The sequence below is a fragment of the Lonchura striata genome, chromosome Z (genome assembly GCF_050655825.1).
Source record: "Lonchura striata isolate lonStrDom1 chromosome Z, ASM5065582v1, whole genome shotgun sequence".
In the NCBI taxonomy this organism is placed as follows: Eukaryota; Metazoa; Chordata; class Aves; order Passeriformes; family Estrildidae; genus Lonchura; species Lonchura striata.
Genome location: NC_140740.1, coordinates 7,743,096 through 7,767,273, shown reverse-complemented (window position 1 = coordinate 7,767,273; position 24,178 = coordinate 7,743,096). Strand labels below are relative to the sequence as shown.

At 40.6% G+C, this 24,178-nt stretch overlaps 1 protein-coding gene across 19 annotated transcripts in view; it reads right to left on the bottom strand.

Annotated features, from left to right (window-relative positions):
- Positions 1 to 21,944, bottom strand: part of PJA2 (praja ring finger ubiquitin ligase 2) — a 78,160-nt gene extending 56,216 nt beyond the window's left edge. For 7 of the 19 annotated variants that reach the window (XR_014951277.1, XR_014951278.1, XR_014951280.1 and 4 more), the window contains exons 1-3: positions 21,610 to 21,859; positions 9,574 to 9,765; positions 3,515 to 4,520 (exon numbers count right to left, since the gene is read on the bottom strand). Coding sequence is in view for 14 of the 19 variants with exons in the window: in XM_085566668.1 (XP_085422794.1) it covers positions 3,515 to 4,520; positions 9,574 to 9,765; positions 21,610 to 21,634 (1,223 nt within the window). In the remaining 5 variants the exon portion in view is untranslated. The other 12 variants (XR_014951281.1, XM_085566658.1, XM_085566664.1 and 9 more) reach the window with 8 other exon arrangements.
- Between the last annotated feature and the right edge of the window lie 2,234 nt (positions 21,945 to 24,178).

The following is a 24,178-nucleotide window of genomic DNA, read 5'->3' as shown; positions in this document are numbered from 1 at the left end:
TGCCTTGTTTTAGTTGTCTCTATTTACAATCTGAGAATGACTTCCAACACACTTAAAAATACTCCTCCTTTGCTTTTAATCAAACTTGTTCTATTTAAGGTTTATGCACAAAAACTAATTCAAACCAGAAAAGGATATACCTAGAGTCACTAACACTAAACAACTGAAGCACATTAAATATTTCAGAACTCAGGATTTAACTGTGCTCAGTTCTGCATGAGTCCAGAACATTACTTAATGGTTAGGGTGTTACAGACTTACCACTTGCCAAAAGCACAGCACACGAACTTAGCATCTGCATGTGGATTTGCTGACACTAGTCCCTCCCCTGGCTGAACCCCCTCCTGACCTGTACCTGGCACACAGTCCAAAATTAACTGGACTGAGCTAATAGACATGATCCTCCTCCCTCCAACCCTGCCCTGGGACCTTCCACCACCCTTCCAACTTCGAACATACATGGTTCTCACAAACATGCAAGTCTTTCTCCCTCCCACACAGTTTCCACAAGCTAATACCACAATAGCTGTGCAGCTCCTTGAAGAGAAAATGCAAGGTGGAGGCCCACACTGCAGCAACCAAAAGGTGAATTTCTCCCTGGGCTGGGAATAAGCTAAAACTGAGCTGAAGGATGTAATTTGACACGTATGTCAAATCCACTTTTTATGTAGCTCTGCATGAACATAAAATATGGTTTAAACCTTAAAACATAAAACTTCACCTTTCAAGAGTGAACATATTACTCATTTGTACAGACTAATCATTGACAATATATTTAATAAATATAAGTATTTTTAGGTTTTAGAACATAAATTAGAGGGATTCTAAGTTAAAAACACATGACTTCTGTTTACTAGTTCAGTTACTGCCATCAAGAACATTTCAAATAATCAATCTATATTTCTTTCTGTCATGCTACAATAACCCATCACTGTGCATCATGGAAGCCAATGCTGTAATTTTAGATTACACTTCCTCCATGCCATTTTAATTTTGTAGCAGCAGCATTTCAAAAATTGAAAAGATTATGCACTAAGATAAAATTTTGAAAAGTAAACCTTACAAGGAAATGAAGGATTCATTTACAAGTGCCTTTATTAAGAATCACAGAACTGTCAGAGCTGGAAGGGACCTTTGAAGATCATCCAGCCAAACCTTTCTGCCACCTTGCCATCCAACCCTTCTGCAGTCCAACCTGGAACACAGAAATAGTCCCAGTTGAGTTTGGAATGTCTTCAGAGAAGGAGACTCCATGACCTCCCTGGGTTACATGTTCCAGTGCTCTGTCACCCTCAACCTGAAGTTCTTGTTGTGGTAGAACTTCCTGTGTTTTAGTCTATGGCCATCGCTCCTTGTCCTGTCACTGAGCACCACTGAAGAGATTCTGTCACCATCCTCCTTCCACCTGCCTCGGAGCTGTTTATTTGCATTAATGAGATTCCCTCTCAGTCTTCTCCAGACTAAACAGACACAGATCCCACCTCTCCTCACAAGAGAGATGCTCCAGACCCCTCATCATCTCTGTGGCCTCCACTGGGCCCTCTTCAGTAGCTCCTTATCTTTCTTCAACTGTGGAAACCAAAAATGAACACAGTATTCCAGATGTGCCTCACTAGAGCAAGAAGGGGAGTAGGATCACCTCCCTGACCTGCTGGCCACACTCTTCCCAATGCATCCCAGAATAACTCTTCTCTCATGGCCCTGAGGACACACATGACCAGCTGATGGTCAACTTGCAACCCACCTGCACCCAAATGTCCTACCGAGAAGAGCTGATCTCCAGTGGGTGGGCCCCCAGCCTGTGCTGCTACTGGGTGTTATCCCCCACCAAGTGCAGGATCCCATACTTAACACCTTGAAGAAAAGCCCCCAAGTCTATTATTTTAAAATGCACTTTGTTCTCTCATAGTTGCAATTCTGCAATGTTTTAAGGACAAGATTTTATGCTAACTAATTTTCACGCTTTTCTCTCTACAAAAATACAGGACATACAATCTACTAAGCAGGTTAGCTTATGAACGGCAAGCACATGCACAGGAGAGCCACATCAACATCCAGAAGACATGTCTTGTAAAGAATGCAGTGGGAACAGAATCAACAAGATGAAAGCAAATTGCAAGAAAAATATGAAAAAAAGCCATTACAAACACTACTACATCTTCCATAAATTATCATAGGGTTAGAAATGTTTTTACCCTCAAATAGCTTGGTTATATAATTCCAGTTAATAGTGAAGAGTTCTAAGCTAACATTTTATGAATAGAAGTTAATCAACATAAGGTTTATCCAAATTTCTTTGTCTTTTGGGTGATGTCTTAGGGTGACTATATGATGCTTTCCTCCCTAATTATCTGTTCTGTTTATGCTGGATATTAAGTTCTGCACCTTTAAGACTGGTTCTGAGAGTGAAGCAGGGAGAAAGCAGTGCACAGTTTATTATCAGAAACTGCACTCACTCCTCCACATTCCTGCTCCTGGACTGTGTTGTCTGCAGCATGGACAGACAGCAGAACAGAGCTCTCCTTTGCTTTTTGTTAGTTTTTAGTTATCTGACGCAGACAAGCTCCCTGGACTGCGATTTTTCTTTTTCTTGGAACAGTTCAAACCCGCTCTGGACTGAAAACCCAGAAAAACACTGGGGAGCTCACACCTGTGGCCCATTGGGGCCAGGATGCTTCATTCCAGCACCAGAGGGAATGATGAGAGACTGAGCGAGCTGAGTTACACCCCACAACAAGGACTCTCTGAATTTTAATACTTTTTCATTTTTTATGCTTGTGAATATTTTCTTGTTAAATGAACCATTTTTTCAACTTTTTCCCAAGGAAATATTTCCCTGAATCAGCTGGGGGTGGGGCCACATGAATCTGCTTTCTAGAGGGACTGCTTTTGGAGTTTCGTCCCAAATTCATCCTAAACCAGGACAGCTGAAGAGCTCAAAGGAGAAACCTGAACATTGCTTCTTGTGTCAAGGTTGGAGCAATTTGTAAATCTAAAACTGTCACAATTAATAGCTACTTTGGAAACATCTAGTAGTCTGAACAATTTCCATTAAAAAGGGATTATAAGCAACCCTATCAAGTTATTCTTCAGATATTAAAATGAAGAACAATTTCTTTCAAAAGGCTGGAAATAAGAACCTAAATAGGCTGTCATGCAGAATACTGAGATTTGGAAGCAAAATTACCCAAATTCTCAAGAGTAAGCCTAGAAGGAAACTTTTAAAGCTGAACAAGGCTTTCAGTCTTTACCCTCCATCTGCTCAGTAAAAATGAAATAAAAATAAACAAGTAATATTCTTCACGATAGGATGCTCTGACTACAGACATAAGTCTTTTTACATTACCAGAAGAGTGAAGGATAACTGAATGGAAAAGTTGACATCTTGTTAGCTGATCATATTCTGAAATGCCTTAAGTTTTTATGTCTCATTTGCTAACATATTGTTCAGTTTATCACACTATTTACAGAAAAGATTCAATACTAAAACAGATATAAAAAGTAAAATTTTTACCTGTCTTCATCTTTGTGAGGCATTATGTAATGTGTGTCGTGGTCTTCTAACTCATTCCAAAAAACACTGTCACTTAGAACATTGTTTTGCTCTCGAGCTAGTGAATTTCTTCTTAAGTCTATTTCTATGTTCTTTCGATGACTGTGCATTCTTGAGAGAAAGAAAGCACCAGAACTCATCTCATCTTTGCCATCTCTCAAGGGACACTCAGGATGACACTGCTGGACATCAGCAATTCCAATTCTCCTCCAGGAATTATTTTCCTCTTCATCATCACTAGAGAGATGATTTTCTCTCTCCAGTTGTTTAGCAGTATTTTGTGTTCTAATTTTAGGTCTCACTACCAGCTCAGATGAATTTTCTTGGTCAGTGTCTCCATCAACAATGTTTAATACATCAGCATCAGGTACAGGGGTTCCAATTCCAACATCCACTATATGTTTTGTCTGCTGTGTTTCACAACTCAGGCTAATTTTTGGTGCAGCTTCATCTTCAGCAGATTTAAGTGTCCTATTGTTTGGACATGCCAAAGGCATTGGTCCTCCTTCTTCGCAACTTTCTCTAGAAATGCTGTGGTTTAAAGCAGACAGTGGGGACTCTAAGTCATTAATAGACTCCATGTCTTTTTCATACTGAGAAAGTAAGTTATCTAGTCTTTCCTGAAGTAGATCTGCTGCTTCTCTTAACCAAGAACATTCGTCTAGAACACCCTCTTCATCTCCATCACTGCTATCCGGCTCATAGGAGTCAATGTTTACAAAAGCAATTCCATTTTTACCATCCAAATCATTATGCCCTCCAGATGTGCATTCTGCAAGGTCCTCAGATTTTTCATAAGGATTCATCAAGTCCCGTGAGATTTGGTTGCCTTCAAGGCCATAACTGAATACAGAAATTGGTGATGTTTGGCTTGATGCACTTTGGCAAACAGGTTCTCTAATATCAGCATCTTTTGACAAAGGTTCAGTAGAAACTTGAACCAATGGACTAGAATCTTCACAGAAAGCTGTAAGAAAGAATGCACTGGAATAACCAAAACCAACAGAAATATTCTTGTCTACAACAACTCCTCATTTAAAAAGAAGGAATAATTTACTAAGACTGCAGTACAAAGTGACAGAAACATTTATCAGAGATGTAGAGATGTAGGCATTCTTCAATAATACCTTCTCATTTATACAAACTAAGCCTACAGAAATAGATCTAAATTTAAAATTAAAATTCCAGCTACACATGTTATAGGGAAAAAAGTATTAAAGGAATATATACACAAGCAGATTTTTTACATTGTTTATATAAAAGGGAATTATAAGATAACAGGAAAGCCAAAAGAACTTCTCTCTTCATATTGGACTATCCATTAACTAGCTAAATTGTGCCTTCTGCCACACTCAGATAAAGTCACTTATTGCTACTATAAATTACATACTAAAATAACTGTTTTTTACCTGCACCTTTGAGTGCAACTCCTCATAAGAAGAAAATAGCAGGGTTGAATATGCTATTACAGATAATAGTTGCTTCATCACAAATGTATTTTAGATATATTACACTTGAACACCTCTTGCATAAAATAGCAATAAACATCAATTCTAGCAGCAAGAGTTAAAGAAGGTAAAAACATGGATACTACTGCTACTACAAAATCAGTATTTTTCAAGTAATTTTTAAACTCCTAACCAAAGCAACAGTCCAAACTATTTTGTCCAGAATCTCATCTAAATCATTAGATGAGGCTCCATTACTAGATTGGTGAATTCCAGGCACTGGAATCTTATGACAGCTATGCTCTTCAGCACTAGGAATCTGGCTTCTAGGAAATAATACTGTATCTAATTAGAATCTTGAAGCTCCTCCACAAAATTGCTATGAGCCAAGGCTGGTTGGCGGGCCCCTCTACAGATCACCTACTCCATTACTCTTGCTCAAGCAGAGTCATATATAGTAAGTAACCAAGGATCAAATCCAGTCATGTTTTTAATATTGTCAGTATTATCTCCTCTTACTCATCTTCTACAGTTTTTTTGATTCCTAAAGCACCAGGATGGTAACTTAGGGTACAGGTACTAAAGGGGTCAACTAGGAAAGGTGCCCTCCTTGATTTACTGCTTGATAACAGAGGGTCTCATGACCCATATGGAGATTGGTGACAGTCTTGGCCTCAGTGAACATGAAGTGATAGAGATCAAAGTCTCTGGTGAATGAAGAAAAAAGTAAAAAATTCAATTAAAGACATAAGAAGACTTCAGGCTGCTCAGGGAACTAGTTAGTGAGATCCAGGGAAAATGCTCTGGAAGCTGCCGGGGTCAGTGCTGGTCATTTTTAAGGACCACATCCCAAGGGCATAGGAGCAGTCAATTCCAAAAATGCTGGAAGTCAAGAAAGTGAGATAAAAGGCTGGCTCGGATGACCAGGGATCATCTTTTCAAGCTAAAGCCAGAAAAGAAGGTGTATGGCCAGTGGAAGAAAAGTTAGGTGACATGGGAGGAAGAGATGCTGCTGCCACTGTAGGGAAAAAAAATCAATGTGGCAAAGCTCAGTTGGGGTTGATGGAGGCCAGAAACATGGGGGACTTAACAAAAAGTTTTATTAAGTATGTCAGTAGCAAAGGCAGTGCAGGAATAACATTAGCCCATTACAGGATGATGGTCACCACACAGATGGGGACAGAGAGAAGGCAGAGTTGTTACATGATTTCTTTGCCCATCTTCAACACTGATGAAGAGAGGATGTCCAAGGAGGTCCCAGGTACCTGAGCTGGAAAATTATCAACTCCCAGTCAATCCTGAACATGCATGGGATCTGCTGCTCCTGCTGTAAGTTTATAAGGCCTGACGGGATTCATCTGAGGATAGTCAACTAGTCCGCTGATATCACAGCAAGGCCTCTCTCAATGATTTTTGAACAGTTCAGGGAATCTGTAGAGGTCCCAACTGACTGAACCATGGCTAATGCTGTCCCAGTTTTCAAGGAGGGAAAGGATGACATGGGAAAGGCAGGCCTGTCAGTCAGCCACATGCTGCTACAGTCCATTTCAGTGACTGGTAAAATTACAGACATGACTATTCTGGTGTAGTGAAAAACCTGAAGGAAATGCAGCCCTTGGCCACAGCCAGCACAAATTCATGAGGGGAAAGTTCTGCTTGTCAAACCTATTATGACAAGGTATCCCAGCTACTGGATCAAGGAAACTTTCTCATGTAATCTTTATGTATTTTAGCAAAGGTTTTGATACTGCCTCACATAGGCTTCTTATGGACAAAACACCCAGCACACAACTGGATAAACACATCATGTGATGGGTGAGTAACTGGCTCACAAGTCAGGTACAAAAGGTAACAGTGAATGGAGTGAAATCTCACTGGTGACCTACCACTAGTGGAATTCCACAGGGCTCCACCCTCATCCCTGTGCTCTTCAGATCTTCATGAACAACTAAGACACAGGACTCAAAGGTGCATTAAGTAAGTTTGCTGATGACACTAAGATGGGATGCTGGAGAGCAGCACAGGGGACCCTGGTCAATAGCAAGTTCAACATGTATAAGCAGTGGCCTGGCAGCCAGGAGGGCCAGCCCTGTCCTGGGGACATCAGGCTCAGCATCACCAGCTGGGCAAGGGAGGAGATTGTCCCACTCTGGGCTGGGGCAGCCTCATGTCAAGTGCTGGGGGCAGTTTTGGGTACCACCATGTGAGATACAAAGATATTAGAAAATGTCTAAAAGAGGGCCATGAAGATGGTGAAGAAACAAAACGGGGAAGCCACACAAGGAGCAGATGAGGTGACTTGGTCTTTTCATCTTGGAGAAGAAAAGACAGAGGGGAGATCTCACTGGGGTCTTCAACCCTAGAGAGGCAGAGGAGGGGCAGATGCTGGTCTCTTCTCTGGGGAGCACAGGGACAGGACCCAAGGGAATGGCCTGAAGCTGTGTCAGGGGAGGTTTAGGTTGGGTATCAGGTAAAGGTTCTTGCCCCAGAGAGTGTTTGGGCACTGGAACAGGCTCCCCAGGGCAGTGGTTGCAGCACTGGCCTGACCGAGTTCAAGAAGTGTTTGGACAATACTCCTGGGCACACAAGAGTGATTCTTGGGGATGTTCTACGGCCAGGAATTGGGCACAATGATTCTTGTAAGTGCCTTCTAATTCAGAAAATATGCAGCATTTTAGGTAATACCTATCCAGCCAGGGAAAAATATAGCCTACTGGAGACAAAGAAAGTAAATAAATCCAAAATATAATTCCAGCCAGGGAAAAATATAGCCTCCTGGAGACAGAGAAAGTGAATAAATCCAAAATGGTTCTGTAAGACAAATCTGAAGAGTTGTAATATAGACACAAACAAATGTAAAGGAAAGGCATCTTGTTATTAAACTAATGTACATACAAAGCAACTGTATCAGGAACAGGGAGAGAATACACCCTTAAACTGCATATATCTAATGATCCATAAAATAACTGCATGCATATCTGTATAACTGAAACAACAAATGTGGTAGCATTATATAGAGACTTCATTAACATCAATACTGCCTTACAGGAAACAGACCTTTAACGAGATGGAAGGATAGAAAATGTATGAAGCATGGACAACAGTAAACACACTTCAATTAGAAAAAATTAAAACCACCCCAAGATGATCTACATCACCTAACAGATTACAAAAACAATTGAATACAAAGCTAAGACAGCACTATACCATTATCATTTTAAAAGAAAAAATTAGAATAAGAAAGCAGTTTCAAAACAGTCTATACAGGCAGGAGAAAAAAAAAACAAACCTGCCTTGTAGAGCAATATAATCACTTATGCTGGAAAAGACCACTAAGGTATCAAGTGCAACCACAAATCTAGCACTGCCAAGTCCACCATTAGACTTTGTATGCATGCCTTTTAAGAACCACCAGGAACTGGCAACTGCCAGTTTTTCGAGCAGCCTCTTCCAATGACGGGCAAACCCTCTGGTGAAGATACTTTACCTAACAGCCAATTAAACCTCCTCTGGTGCAATCTGAGGCCATTTATTCTTGCTCCATCACTTGTTCCTGGGCAGAAAGAACCACACCCGCCTCGCTCCAGCCTCCTCTCAGGCAATTATACAGAGCAGGAAGATCCTCTGACCCTCCTTTACTTGAGACTGAGCACCCGCAGCTCCCTCAGCTGCTGTTCATTTGACGTGTACTCCAGTCCCTCCCCCAGCCCTGCTGCCCTTCTCTGGACACCTTCCAGCCCCTCAATGTACTTCCTGAACCGAAGAGCCCAGAACTGGACACAGCACTTGAGCTTTAACCTAACCAGTGCTCAGCACAGGCAGATTGTCACTGCTCTGCTGCCACATTATTGCTGACAAAACACTCAGCCAGTGTTGAGAAGCATGCCCAAGTCTTTTACCCCCCAGGCACTTTTGAAGATCTAAGGTTGTATCAAATAAGGTTTTTTAAGCTGAAAACCTCAGGCAAAGACATGGGACCATATTTCTAATCCAAGAAGGCGTTCTGTATTCCTCTATTAAATTATTATTCAGATGATAATGTCACAGAAGGCATTTTGGTAAATACTAACATCCAGTACTCATTAAACAAGAAAGGGTCTAACTGGTATACACAAATAAAAAAAAAAAACTTTTAAAGATGTTTTAGAGGCTTCAACTAATTTTCGCTATGGTTGACAAAGAACAACCTGGTTCATGATGCATCAAATATTTCACAGCCTCATTCTAAACAGAAGGTTAGAATAGGCATTTTCTTCCAAATGTGAATTTTAATTTGGACAAAATAATTTGAACTAAACAATGTTATTGTTTTCTAGTTTGTTAGAACACATGATGAATGTTCTTCAGGCAAAACTACATAGCCTAATATAGATTTATTAGATTACTTATACTTTATAGAATGAAATTTAGTATAAAAGCAAAATAAAGACATAGGAAATATACTTTCATGTTATTTAAGTGGCTCAATAACATGAGCCCCTTATATGGCTCTCAATGTGCCTTTCTCCTCCAGCCCCAAGCACCCCAGTTTGCAATGAAATAGCACATACCCAAAGATATGTACATACATACATGAGGAATTCTCTTTCTGAACATCTTCCAATTCTAATTGTTTGCAGTTGTCATTCTGTTGATGTCCATCTCTGTCTTGATTATTCAAAAATGGTCTAAGCCCAAGAAAGGAATGTTTTCTTTCACCTGTAATAGTCTGATATCCTCCTGCAGGTTTGGGCCAGGCAGTTTTGCCAAGTCCTTGGCCCATTGCTACACAAGATTATGGGGGAAAGAAAAAGACAGAGATACTTGTTAAACAACATATCTTTGCAGTTTCCCTCCTCCCTAACACTTTGATATACTCTTTTACCAAGGACTTCTCTATTTCTTTGAAGTCTTAAGCTTCATTTACAATGTGATTATTAAGAACATAGAGTGCTCTGGGCCCATCCATTATGAAAGCATGTAACTGAGTTTTCATCTACACTAAATAATACTGGCAAACACTGTGTCCCCATCTTAACGTGTCTTTAGAACATAACAGAGACTTAATAGTTGTTTGGTTTTTTTTAAATCAATCCCAGATGTCACAGGTTTATGGGTTTTTTTTTTCACTCTGTTCATAAAGGTGACGCAACACATATATCAGCTTGCAGAAAAGATTTGCAAGCACTGCAATGGAAAATCCTTCAGGTAAAACAGCACAATTCAGGAAACCCTAGCTAGCTTATCTTTGTGAGTGGAAAAGTATAATTAATCAATTTACACTTTCTAAAATGAAAGTCCCAGGGAGAAGGCTTTATTCTTACTGCTAGAGGTAGTATGTTAAGGCATGGCCATACAAAGCATAGCCCACACTTTGCTTCTTCTTGCAGTAGTTTTTCTTATTAATGAAACTTACAGCTTTTACCAAGAAAATATAGCATAAGGAGTAAAAAGGAACTTGAGGAACTGTGGAAAAAGGCTGCAATATTTTAATAAAGAGAGACTTTAATTCAGCAGTATTATCAGGTATTAATAATCTAACACAAGAGTTCATGCCCAAAAGCTGTTGCTGGTACAACTGCAATTAGAAGTTCACTATTTCAGCTATAGAGTTGTGTCCCTCTAAGTCACTTTTAATCTTTACTAGATATGGATTTTAAAAGTTTCTGTTCTTGAAACTCACCAAATTAAAAAGTTAACATTAAAGACAAGGAAGATTAAGTTTGCAACCATTAATATAGAGTATTATGAACCTTAGAAAAATAGGAAGCTTTTTTTATTTCCTGGCTGTGCAACTAATCTCTTCATTACACTTAAAAACAGAGTATCTATGGGCAGACACATATGAAAGAGATTGAACCTTGGCAGAAAAAAAAAATAGCAGGTAGCTGAGGCATTTTTTTCATGATTCATCTATAAAGCTCTATGTAGTTTGATTACACATAATTTTCCCTGGAAATATTTTTTAGTATTTGTCCAGATCTGCCTATCCTACATTAAAAATCAGAACCTAAAACGCTTGTTTTGTTATTAACTATACCACTCCTGCAATCTTCAGAAAGGTGAAAACTCTTGACATCTTTGCCAAACAAAAATCCTGGCAACTAGTGCAAGAAAAAACAGGACTGACATTTCATTTTCCTATCTAGTCAGCCAGTAGTTAATATCTTTATTAAATCAACCAGCAAGTTATTTCTTTTCAACCAAGCTCTGACAATTCTGAAATTTCCCTTCATTACAGCATGGTTGGTCAGCAGACTGCCAGAGGGAACTGATAATTAGCAGCCTCATGCAAATCTGTAGAATAAAATCCAACAGCTAAATTAGTAAATCAGAATAGCAATGCAAAAATCTGTTCTTGAACAGAGAAGTGGTTGAAACAAACAAGGTAAAAATACAACAAAATTACATAACTCTTAATTTCATTTTGTTCTCTAAAACATCAGCATTGTTCAAAAACAGATGTCCACTCAACAGAGTCAAGCTCTCTGAATGCAAATATTTCATTTTTTATAAAACTGATGTTCACAACATGCAAAATCTGTTTAATGCACTACATTTTCTGTTCCAAATAATGCTCTCACATACAGAGCCTCTCATCACATATTCAACTGCTTCTAGAAGACAGAGCAGGCAGTTACTATTCTTCTGTCCTGGGGGAGACTTATCCCATCAAGACAGTGAAAGCTTCCACCACTTACTGGAGGTACGGATGTCACATTTGCTTTTCAGGAGAGGCTAACTTCTACCTAAATACAAAATATCTCAAAAATAAAGAGATGGAGGCATGCACTTGAGCAGCATTTAGCCACATGAATGCAGAAACCATTTACAAGAAACCCTTCAAGACATTGAAGCTGTGAAACACAATATCCTCTATCAGGTATTTCTTCCAGGCTAGCTCAGCCTAAGGAGTAGGTATTGCTTCAGGTCAATTTAGCAGACCTGTTCAAAGCACACCAATAGTCCCCGATGATGCATTTCTGTAAAATGGACCAGTCTTAGAGAAGCAATGCACCAGTGAATAAATAACTAAGGTATAGGGCAAATTAGCTAATTATTCAGTTTGCTGGGTGGAAATGTTTATACATACACATCCATGCTTCCAGAAAAAATATTGCAATCACCTGAATTCCTCAAAAGGATTGTGAACAGGAAAGCATTTTGGATTACCAGAGCTATTAAAATATAGGAGAGATTGTCTCATAAAACACACAGTTCGCAAAGAGGTAGATCCTACCTTTAACAGGCACTGCCTTAAACACTGACAGAGTGGTGTGCTTCCTCTACTTCTACCAACACTGCACTAAGGACACCACTCCCTAGAGACACCAAATTACAGGCTGGAGCACACAAAGCCTCAGTATCTAGACCAAATCCTAACCAACTTGTCCTCTTCCATGAATTTAGAAAAATGAAAAAAAAAAATCCCTGTTTTTCCAGATGTAAGTGTTTGAGATTAGAGTAGATGCATGCCTGCATGTGCTCACAACCTAGCACTGTATGTTTAAGTTACAGAAAACATCCATGTTCTTGACCACAATACTACATTAAAAAAATCTCAAACTGATTTACAGAGCTACATGTAGGACTGGAATTTCCTGCTCAGACGGATGCTGGCAGGATCCTGTCCTCACCCACTGAAAGCTGGTCACCTCTCTTTAGTCTCCTCTCCATTACCTTTTGTTCGCTCCTATCTCCTCAATTCCATCACATCCTGTGCACCAGTGACAAGAGCAGCAGCCCTCTTGGGCTGTGCAGTGCATGACTGAGGGCCATGAAGGTGATCTGAGGCCAGAGCACCTCACCTGTGAAATCAGGCTGGGAGAGCTGGGGCTGTTCTGCCTGGACAAGGCTCCAGGAAGACCTTACAGCACCTTCCAGTACCTAAAGTGGGGCTACAAGAGAGCAGGAAAGGGACTTCTTACCACAGGCCTATTACATAGGAGGAAAAAGCTCGGCAGAATACGGCCAGGGGGCCCAGAGAGGACTGGGCAAGAAGGTGGAATGGACCCAATCTCAACACCTAACATAGAAAGAAAAATAAATCCTTTATCCTCCTCAATTGCTCTTTTTTCTCTTATATCCATGAATTACATTTTTATTAATTACATGAATTTTCTCCTATATGCATTCTCTTTTCAGAGTTTGAAAAGGGAATGCATGTTATACTGATACAATTACTGTTTTCTAGGTTATCATCTTAAAAAAAAAAAAAATCTGCATTTATTTCCAGAAGTATATGAATTCATTTGGCTGTCAAATGGGCAAAACTTAAAACCAACTCATGTTCTTCACACCCTCCCCCATAACTGACTATTTCTGAATCATAACAAAATCACTCCCCTTTTCAACACAAATAAATGTTTCAAGAAAAGTATTCAAATTCTTTTATAATGTATTATCCAATATTCTTTACATGGAACCAGTATTCTACATCTCTTTCTTCTGCAAGTATTGAAAGCTTATAAGTGCAGTTGGATTAAAAAAGAAAATAATTAGAATGGAGTGTTTTTAGTTTGCTAAGCACCACTGCTCAGGACTGCAAAGAGATTACTTCATTTCAGTTAACAGAAGAAAGGTACACAATCCCAAAAATGAGAGGAATATTTCAATTTAAATAACTGAAACAACATACTGCTGTCACAATTTTTTTCTTGCCTCTATGGGCAGATTAACACCAAAAATATTTAAATTTTTAACAATGCTTACAACCTTCAGACTGCATACAATAGCAGATTAATACTCACAGCAATGAATATGCAGTTAAAATTTACTTTTGTGGCCTGGTATTAATCTCAATCTCAGAAAACCTACATGCCAGAGTCTAACCCCAGTAGGCAGCTAAATATCACACAGGTGCTCACTCACTCTTCCAACCAGTAGATATTGTGAGAAAATAAGAAGGATAAAAGTGAAATATCCCATGGGCCATGATAAAGAGAGTTTTGGAATCTGGGGGTTTCTTTAAGGAAAAAATAAATAAGAAGACAAAGATATAAAAGCAAGGAAAAATGAATAATGCGAATAAGATTTAATTGCTCATCAGCAACCCAACAATGCTCAGACAGTTCCAAAGTCCAGCAGCCTGGCCAACCTTTCTCCCCCTATCAGCTGAGCGTGATGCCACATAGTCTTGAATATCCCTCTGGTCAGCTGGGGTCAGCTGTCCTGGCTGTGTCCCCCCAACTCCTTGTGCACCCCCAACCTTCTCACTGCTGGGGTGAGAAGCAGAAAAGGGCTTGGCTAGCAGTAACAAAAATATTCCCGTTTATCAACACTGTTTTCAGTCAAACATATAGAACATTATCCCATACAAACTGTTGTGTAGAAACGTGGCTCTATCACTGCTCAAAACAATACACTGGATGATAAACAAAAATCAAATCTTTTTCTTATGGATCCAATTCATTCAACCAAAAGTTCCTTACTCAAACTCTCTGGTTTAGAAATGACTTAAGGCTCCTCATAGGATATTTGAGAACACAGTAGCAATTATTTTCATAAGCAGTATCAGCTCAGCTACAAGTACACTGACAAATGGAATATGCTTCAGGGACATACTTTCAAGGCATTGTCTTTTCATCAACCTTACAAGTAATTTTGAACTCTCCTTTAAGCTACAGATTCCACTAAGTCAATGTTTTCAGTCAGTATAGTTCCTTCTCTCTGCCTGAGGCTGCAAGCAGCCTGGAGCCCAAATTCAATAAGCTGTCAGGCTGGTCCACTACTGATTTAATTTTAAATTAGAATATAGTTTAGTAGTGTTTTTTTACCTCTCAGATTACATTTTTTTAAAAATAGACCCCCAAAACCTATGATCATATAAAAATATTCTGATACTGGTTTGAGACTCTTCCCAAAAGAGGCAAATGATCATCAGCAAAGAGCAGCTTCTTCCTACTTAAATACTAAATGGTTTGTTTTGCATTTCCCTAAAATCCTGCAGTTTTGTATGCAATTTGTGCCATAAATGCAAAACTGAAGTTCTGAATTATGGCAGCCTATTAATATTACACATATAACTATTAAGTTTACAAATAATAAATTTCTGCATTTACCAAAACATTAGTCAACATGAAGGCTAAAAGAAATAAGTTGATTACTATTTTGGACATTGTCTGTATATCCCAAATCTCAATAATGACCTCCCATAAACATCATAAACAATTCACAACTCTACCCAAATTAAGAAAAAATTTTTCCAGACTTGAAATGGAGCAAGTGCTGCCACTATACAAACAAGAGTGAATTAAAGTATATGCATGAAAGTATCAGCGGTTGCTTGCAGCTTTCGGGGGGTTCTCGCTGCTGTCCCCCGTCCCTCCCCGGCCCCCCGGGACCCTCCGGCTAGCTGTCCCCTCTCGGGGCCGGGGTTTTCCGCGGTCCCGCTGCCCTGGGCTCACCAGGCAGGGCTGGGTCAGCACGGTCCGAGCGGCAGCGTTGCCTCAGTCGCCGCTAGGATTCGAGATAAAGAGACCAAGAGAGACCAGTGGTATGCTTGTCCAGAGAGGTTGTATTGCCTGAACGGTTGCAGGGACCAAAGACACTGGGCTGCTGACCAGATACAGTTTTATACAGCAGAATTAAGAGTTAAGGTCTAAACAATAGTGACAGTGTCCAGCCTGGGCACATCAGAACCACCCCAGTGTCAGGTCCAATGGGAACTGCTCAGGGGTGGGGAGAAGGGGGTCTACAGAGAAATGCTGAGGAGAAACTTTCCCGAAACAATGGGGCATACAGAAATGTATCCTTTTCCTCAGTTTGCCATTCCCAAGGCCTTCCTAAAACCCTTCCTCCACACTACCATGCTGGTATGATAGCAACAGTTGCTCTAAAAGAAATGCATTAGACATATTCACAGGACAAGTCATGAAGCAGAGACAAAAATTCTTCAAGTCCAGAAGTCCCTTAATAAGTAGAGCCCAGTCATAACCTTCTATACAGAGATGTGCGAATGGGCAAGTTGCTACAAATTACCATCTTAAGGCAGTTCCCTTCTGTCCTTAAACATCCTCCACAGATCTCCAAAGATCCTGCTCAGCTCCTCTCCTCCAGGCTCTTCTGACCAACACGACAGCACAGAACCCCCTAGGCTGATGTCTGACATCTGGTGACTTGAGCCAAAGAGCCAGAGCTAGGGTGGCTTCCTCTGATGCAGCTTCAGGCGTCACTGCAATGGTTGGCTGTGAAGCTCTAAAGCAGCCCGCATTAACTTACTCAGCTCTGGCAGATCTCAGATCTCCTTCTTTGAGAGTCTAAGTCTGCCTTCATTTTTAAGAAGTTCAGCAGGCTGTTGCATTAGCACAGCTGAGGTGGTAGAACTGAGCCATTCCAGTACTGATATGACACCATTTTCTAAGGGTCTATCTGCTTCAGTGCTATACACAACTCCTGTATTATTTCCAGGTTTTTTATACTTGCTCTGACTTTAGCCCAGTTCTCTTTACTTTCTTACTCATAACTGTAAATAGTTTGAATGCATCATTTTCATCTCCCCTGACAAAAATCCTCAATCCTCTATTTGATCTGATAAACTGACAGCTTTGCTTTACCACTGTATTAATCAGTTTTACAGCTTTCATCCTAATAGCTTCAGCAGAAATTACACATTAAATCTCAAGAGGGAAGATTAAGCAACTTCAGTATTAAAAGCTTTTAAAGATGAGGACAATGTGTATGCCACGTACTAACCAAGTAACAGCAAGCACCATCCTCCCACAGAAAGCTAGCATTATAACTTTGAGAATAAAAAGCCTAACTTCACCAGCAGTCCCTGCCGCAATCTGTTCTGTTAATACAGAACGCTATTATGTGCTGCTAATCATCCTGCAAGCTTTCTCATCTCCCTCCTTTCCCAATATCACAAGTTTTTGTATTCTAAGTAGGTGTACTAAACTAAGGGCACAGAAGTAGCGATTTTTACCTACTGCTTGTCAGAAGACATTCTGAAATTCAGACACCAACCCCCCACTCCCATATCTCTCCTCTCTTCTTATGACTGTATTCTTGACTTACATCTTGTATTCTTGTTTAAGTTTGGATTATAAACTTCCCAGAGGAGGAAGCATGTCTCTGGAGGTGAAATATTTCAAATAGAAACTAATAATCAACAAAATGACAAGATTTGTCTACACTTTAAGCAGAAAAGGTACACTTTTACTTTTGTCAGTGCAGATGACCCTAAAACACTTCAAGAATCCAGAACAATCACTTCCTCCTGATAAACACAGCAAGTAGAAATGACAAAAGAATCTCAAGGTGGAAGTGCAGGCCCTGGAAATTCTCACATGATGAAGAGATATAATTTATCACACTAGAATTCATCACAAAGATGTGTTTTTGCATTGCTATCATCTCATACAGCTGTCTTTATTAAAGTAAAATTAACCTAAAACATGCAATCAAACCTCATCATTATCAGAAGCAGTAAAAGCAACTTTTAAACCTTTTTTTTCAAAGTTTGGAGGCGTTTTGTTTTGTTGTTGGTTTTTTCTCCTGAAGAACAGGGAGGTCTCAGTACTTCAAACTCTTCTTCACTCATAAACTTAATTCTTTGTCTTGGATACAAGGGTAACAAAAGCCTCTGATCCAATCAACAGACAGGAGAGTTCACCTGAAGTGTCACGAAACAGAACCTGAAGTTATTGCAGTATGCCTGTGAAGAAGTAAAATCATTCTCAAAAAGAGAAGCATGAGAGATTATTGTCAAGTAGGAATGAACAACTGAAGGAATTACTAAAGAGGGAACAATTGGCAATGTTCAGCTAAGCAGACGAGCAGTGGAGGATTATAGAGGACCACAATAAGCAAAAGTCAAATCAATGCTTCCCTCTGTTTTGGCAAAGAGCAACACACAGAACTACAAGACAAGAAAAGTAACCTTTGTATCCTGACCAACAATGGAAATTAGATCTTATGCTCTGCATACAGTTTTTAAACACCTTGCTTCAAAAAAGATCATTGTTTTCCCTGACACACAGAAACAACACACGGAAATGACAAAAGGGAAATGTTTCTACCAGTAAGAACACTGTATCCCTCAAACAGATTGCCTGGGGAGGCTGAGGAATATCTATCAGAAAAACAAACCAAAGAAAAGTATTCAAACAAACATCTGTTTTAGAATCACTGGGAGGAAGGGCTGGGAAAGGATAAGCCTGACAACTTTGAGGTCCTTACAGCTCCACAGTCACTTCCCTCACCAAAGCTCCAGAATTTCAGATATTTATTCTGCCCCCAGGCTGGAATGACAGCTCTACATATCTACTTTTGGATGGAGCGGAAAATCTGTACTTTTTCCCTCCAAACTGCTGGTGCTACAACATGACTACCGATAACTATTTGCTTATTTTTCACATAGAAGATAAATCACAATTAATTTTTATTACTTTTACACTTCTTTTCTTTTCAAAAATGTTTGAAAGGTTACACAATTAATATGCTGTATGAAATTGCACTGGATTTTCTTGGTATGGTACAAGTACTTGATTTTTTGTAATCTCCTTTTAAAAAACACTGCTTTTCACTTAAAGCACCTTATTACACTCATGGAAACATATTACATATCCGTTACCTAGGAGCCAGATTTTAGGTCTCAAAAATGCTGCTGCAGGCTCCTGACAGTACTCTCAGAACCCTACACCACAATATTTTTTTAAAGCTGCCAAACAATATCTGATTCACCAGACACATAAAGATCTAGTTAACATACGAAGTTGACTATAGCAACACCAAAACAAAAGGCAGATTTTGCTACTGTTTGAAAGCACCTGGGTTAGGTAAACTTCTCTTGAATGTTTTGGAACATTCTGACACTAAGCTGACATGACAGGACACTTTGATATAACCAATTATCACTAAGCTCCTGAGAAATAATCCATAAGCTACCTTCAGGATCAGAACCATTTCTCTGTATTACACTTTTCTATAGTATCAACTAACGGCATCATTTAAATATCAAATCTGTTACAACCTTGGATTTTCTTTTGCCTGCTTTTCTTCTATCAAAGAGATATTGACGATGCTACAGCAATACATAAAAATTATAGGGGACTTCAGAATCTGAACAACCACAAACTTTTTAGGTTCTATTTTAGTAATTGTTAAGGACACACACATGCCATGTGGAATTCTCTCTGTTTCCACAGTCACATATTTAGTTACCTGAAATGCTGCATAAGGATTTAGTATGAAAACATCACACTTTAAATTAATCAAATTTGAAAAGCTGTTTTTAAACTACTCAGGATGATTAATGCCATTGGCAGCAGAATTTGTAAGTAATTTTTTCCACCACAACACATGAACATTTAGCAATTTACATGACCATCCACTCTGTCATCCTAGCACAGTACTGCACTCATTACTACGAGCTCATCAATAATTACCTCAATTTCCCATATAAATAAATCATAGTCCTCCTCCACATAAACAGACAGCCAGATGTGGCCTGTATGACAACCAAGGTTCTTGTAAGACCTACTGCATTTTGCACCTTGACAACTGAAATAACTGCCCTGTATTAAATGTGCACAGCCCCACTACAAGCACTTCGGGACATTCCCCTGATAAGCTGCATAGTGAGTTTGAACCCAGGCTATCAAAACCACAGAAGCTGAAGTTCCAGCCTCTGGTTCAGGTCAGTGTATTCTTTAGGGACAAACACAGTATGTCGATGGATGCTCTGAACAGAAGGCTAAGATGAGCTTGTTGTCCCTCTCTAGTAGTCTAGGTTTATCTGCTTATTCCACATTTGAAGTTGTTTCTGTAACTTGAGCATTTATTTCATGGTATTACCTGAAGCCTTTAAACACATTTTCCAACTGAAATAAATGCAAAGTAGCTCTCTAGAACCTGTCAAAATACACTACTAAACATATAGATACAGTATTGCTGAAGTACCATTGTAACTGAAGTGGGCTCTACTGGACTTACAGACATATCCACTAACATGCAAGGGGGTTATTACTGTATCAGTGAATTAAAAGAATTAGAACTAATTTGTTACCCATACTTTGGTCAAAATATTATTCAAAATACTATTAGGACAAACCTTGACAGAATGGTAAGTTTTATGGTCACAGCTTCAAATGACATCCACACCTCCAATTACCTCAGATGCCAAATGAACATGACTCACCCTGCAAATCACCTGTCTGCCCCCCAAACAGCCCCTACTGTGGTACAGCACAGTAATACTTTTGGTATTCTTCCTAAGAATCCAAAAATCAAAACAAACACAGCTCAACAAATAATACAGGCCACCAGGGAGATTTCTGTGCAAAAATGGTAGCAATGCCAGCTCAACTCTTTGCAACAAATACCCATTACAGTGTTTGTGGAAGTCATCCAATACATTCTATTGATGTTTTTCACTTGCTACGCTAAACTACTTTTGCGAAGGCACACATCTTCATAGGATCAGTTGTCTTAACAAGGCAACAAATCATAAGTGTTTCTTATTTAGATGACTTTTGATGTGTCAAGAACTCTTGCACCTTACTACATTGCAATTCACTATATCGGCAAAGGAAACTTTAAAAGCAGGCCTATTTCACAGAAATTTCCTGATCTTACTTTTCAATGCAACTTCAAAATAAAGACTTTTGTGTACAACTTTTTTCCAGACTTCTTTCTTTCTTATTGGGTGAGAGAAAAATAAATTCTGTGAGAGCCTGACTCAGCTACAAGAAAATTAATTTTATTACATACATTTGCTTACACAATTTTAAATACGCATACTTCTTCCAAATGAAATTTCAATCTGTAAGTATATATTCTTCATTTCTGCATTGAAGATAAAACTAACAGTCTGACACCACTCTTCATCACTACAGTACACATTTCTTTTCTAGATAGTGTGGCAAAAATCCAATCAAAAGTCATTCTTCTAAACTGCTTAACTGGGTGCACAGACAACTGCAAATCAAGAACTACACTGAAAAAAAAAAGTGCTGAATATGGTACAGCATAGAAAAAGGACCTAAACACAACCTCTAAGCTTTCTAACACAGTAAAGTGTAAAGTACACAGTCTCTAAACTTAGAATAAACTTTCTAAGTCTTTGTGCACCACGGAGATCCACATGCTATGCAACTCAACTATTTCAGTGTTAACTGACCAACAGTACCCAACAAAGCCCTTGTGCAGTGCAGGGCATCCTGAGAACACTCAGCTCCACCGCAGCCAACACTGCTCCCCACAAACATTCAAGAGAACTTCTAGTAAGTTCACTCCAGGTGCAAAACCCTTTCCGGGCAGTATAACTACAGGTTAATTAATTTCACTCGTGCAAAAGAAAAGGCACATCAACTACAAGCACTGACAAATCTTCCCTGGATTCTGGGCCCACGTTCCCCTTGACCCTGAGCTCGGGGGTTGCTCTGCTGGCTCGGACCTCCTCTCCTCCAGCGAAGAGAGAGGTGCGAGTGTTCCACAGCCTCGCAGAAGCGAAGTTAGCGATGTCACTTCGCCGGGGACTCTCCTCCCACCCGCGGCTGCTCGGGTGGCACAACGCAGACCCCGCAGGGACCTCCCCTTTTCCCGGCGCACTGAGTCACCGCCGCGCTGCCGCGGGAGAAAAACTACCAAACACAACAAAAAAACCCCAGCCAAACAAGAACAAACCAGACCAACAACGAAGAAGGGACATTAACTGCAAGCTCCTTGCCGCCGAAGGCCTGTCCGTGTTTGCCCGGCCGTTGCTTGCCCCGCACCCACAGACAGCCGCGGCCACTCGCGAGGCCACCACGGCCCGCCGCGGCCCTCTCGACACACCGGCTGAGGCGCCCGCCCTCAGGCCGTCCGGGAGGGAAGGAGCAAGGCGGCTGCTCCACAGCACAAGCACTGTCCCTAGGACCAGCAACGTCCCCGTCCCGCCCCGTTTCGTGGGCGCCCCGCGGGGCCGGGGCCGCACTCACCCCGCCCGCTCCTGCCGCCGCCTCCCGGCCAATCGCGCCGCCAGCAGCGCCGCGCCGGCCAATCCCGAGCCAGGCCGCGCGGGCAGCGACCAATCCCGAGTGGGGGCGGGCCCGGAGCGGCGCGGGCCGCGCGGCGCCCTCAGCCGCCGGCGGGGCTGGCCGTGGTTCAGCTGCTCCCGCCCTGCCCGCGGCAAGACGGGTGAGAGAACCGAAAGGGTGGAAGCTGCAAAACTCAGGCATTGGGATATGGACAGTTTATAACAGGGAGAGCAAAAGGCACGCACACAAGCAAACCAACACAAGGAATGAATTCCGTGCTCCCCGCTGCTGAGCAGGTGTTCAGCCTTTTCCAGCAGGGCATAGCCCCATCACACTTAGCTTGATTTGGGAGGACAAATACCATCAGTCCAAACATCCCATCCTTCCTTCTTCTCGGCACGTTTTACTGACCGTGATGCCATATGGTCTGGAATATCCCTTTAGTCAGTTTGGGGTCACCTATTCTGGCTGTGTCCCCTCCCAGCCTCCCAGGCACCCCAAGATCTTTCCCCAGTGAGGTGGTGGGAAAAGCAGAAAAGGTTCTGTGCAATCCCTGCTCAGCAATAACAAAAAACATCTCTGAATGACCACCTCTGTTCAGCACAAAACCAAATCACAGCCTTATACTAGATGAAGAAAACTACCTGAACACCAGTAAAATACAGCACAGACGACTATTAATTTTTAATAATATCAATCATCAGTCTGGGAAATCTCTCAATGTCAACTTTGTGTGAAATATTTCAATTAAGATAATCTGACATTGTTTGACACTGTTATCTGCACAAGTATTCCTACCCTCTGTTCCAAGGATAAACAAAATCACTTCCTGGAAAATAGAAAAAGAAAAAAGTGTTAGATGATGGCACTCTAACCTACTTCCATCTACAGCAAAAGTTTTTTTGGCTGTCAGTATTACCATGCTGGGTACACTTTAAATGGCTAGGAGTGAATAATTTAGGAATGCCAATATCTACCTATGGAAAGATGACAACCATGAAAGAGAACAAACTTTATCCCCAAAGAAGAAAACAAGTGATCACTGGGCCTAAAGAAATATGACTTCTCTTAATGTAGTCCATATTCATGCTGCCACTCCGCAAAAAGAGTAAAAGAATTAAACTCCTCTCTTTGTCCCTTACATTATCAGTTCAGATCTCATTTTTACTCATGTTACTCTTCTGTGTTTTCTGTCATTATTTTTTACGTCCCTCCAGTTTAAGCAAGAGAAGTGACAGGATGCACTGCAATTTATTTCTAGTGTTCTAATACTTTGGCCAGTATGTGCAATGCCAGCTGCCATCCTCCTGAATGGCTAATTGGGAAATTCATGCTCCACAGAAATCCTGACTTAGTTTTCTTTCTCCTGTATATAGCTGCTAATTTTTTGCAGAACTTACTTACAAAAGTCTGTGTCTGTTGAAGATGGTCACCTGACTAATAGGGATGAATAAGAAGCAGAGGAATTCAATGACTTCTTTTTTTTGCTTCACTCTTTAGTAAACTGACAGGCCTTTTAGTAAACCGTGTGGCCTGGTCCCCTGAGCCATCAGTGCGAGAACAGTCATATTCTGATCCTGGACACTAAAATTGTAATGGACGGTCTATTTAAGGTAAATGTTCACAAAACCATGGAGTCTGGTGTGATTATCACACGGTATCAGTAGAACTGGTGGATATTATGGCATGACCCCTTTTGACCATCTAAAAAGTCTTGGATGACCAGGGAGGTCCCCACTGACTGGAAGTTAGCTGTGATTTTCCAACATAGTTTTACCCAAAAAGGTGTGAGGGATGACTCAGGGAATGACAGACCTGTGGGTTTAAGGACTGGGGAAGTTAGGGAGAAGAACATACTGGATACCACAGAAAGACAGTCAAAGAGCAATACAATCTTCAGGCGCAGTCAACATGGAAAGGGAAACTCTTGCTTAACTAATTTTTATCCTTCTAGGCTAAGGTCACCTGCCCAGAGGATGAATGGAAGGCTTCATTAAAAGTGTGTGTTGGGTTTTTCGGATTTTAATAAGGCTTTGACACTGTCCCTTATAACATCCTTTTGGAAAGGTTGTACAAAGAGAAGGTACAAGCTGCACTGGTAAAGGGCTGTTGTGAATGTGCCTGACTAGCTGCTGGTACTGTTCCTCAGGGCTCAGTTGTAGAGCCAGATTTATTCCATGTTTTTATCAATTATCTTGATACAGGAATTGACAGATTTGCTGATGATACTAAACTGA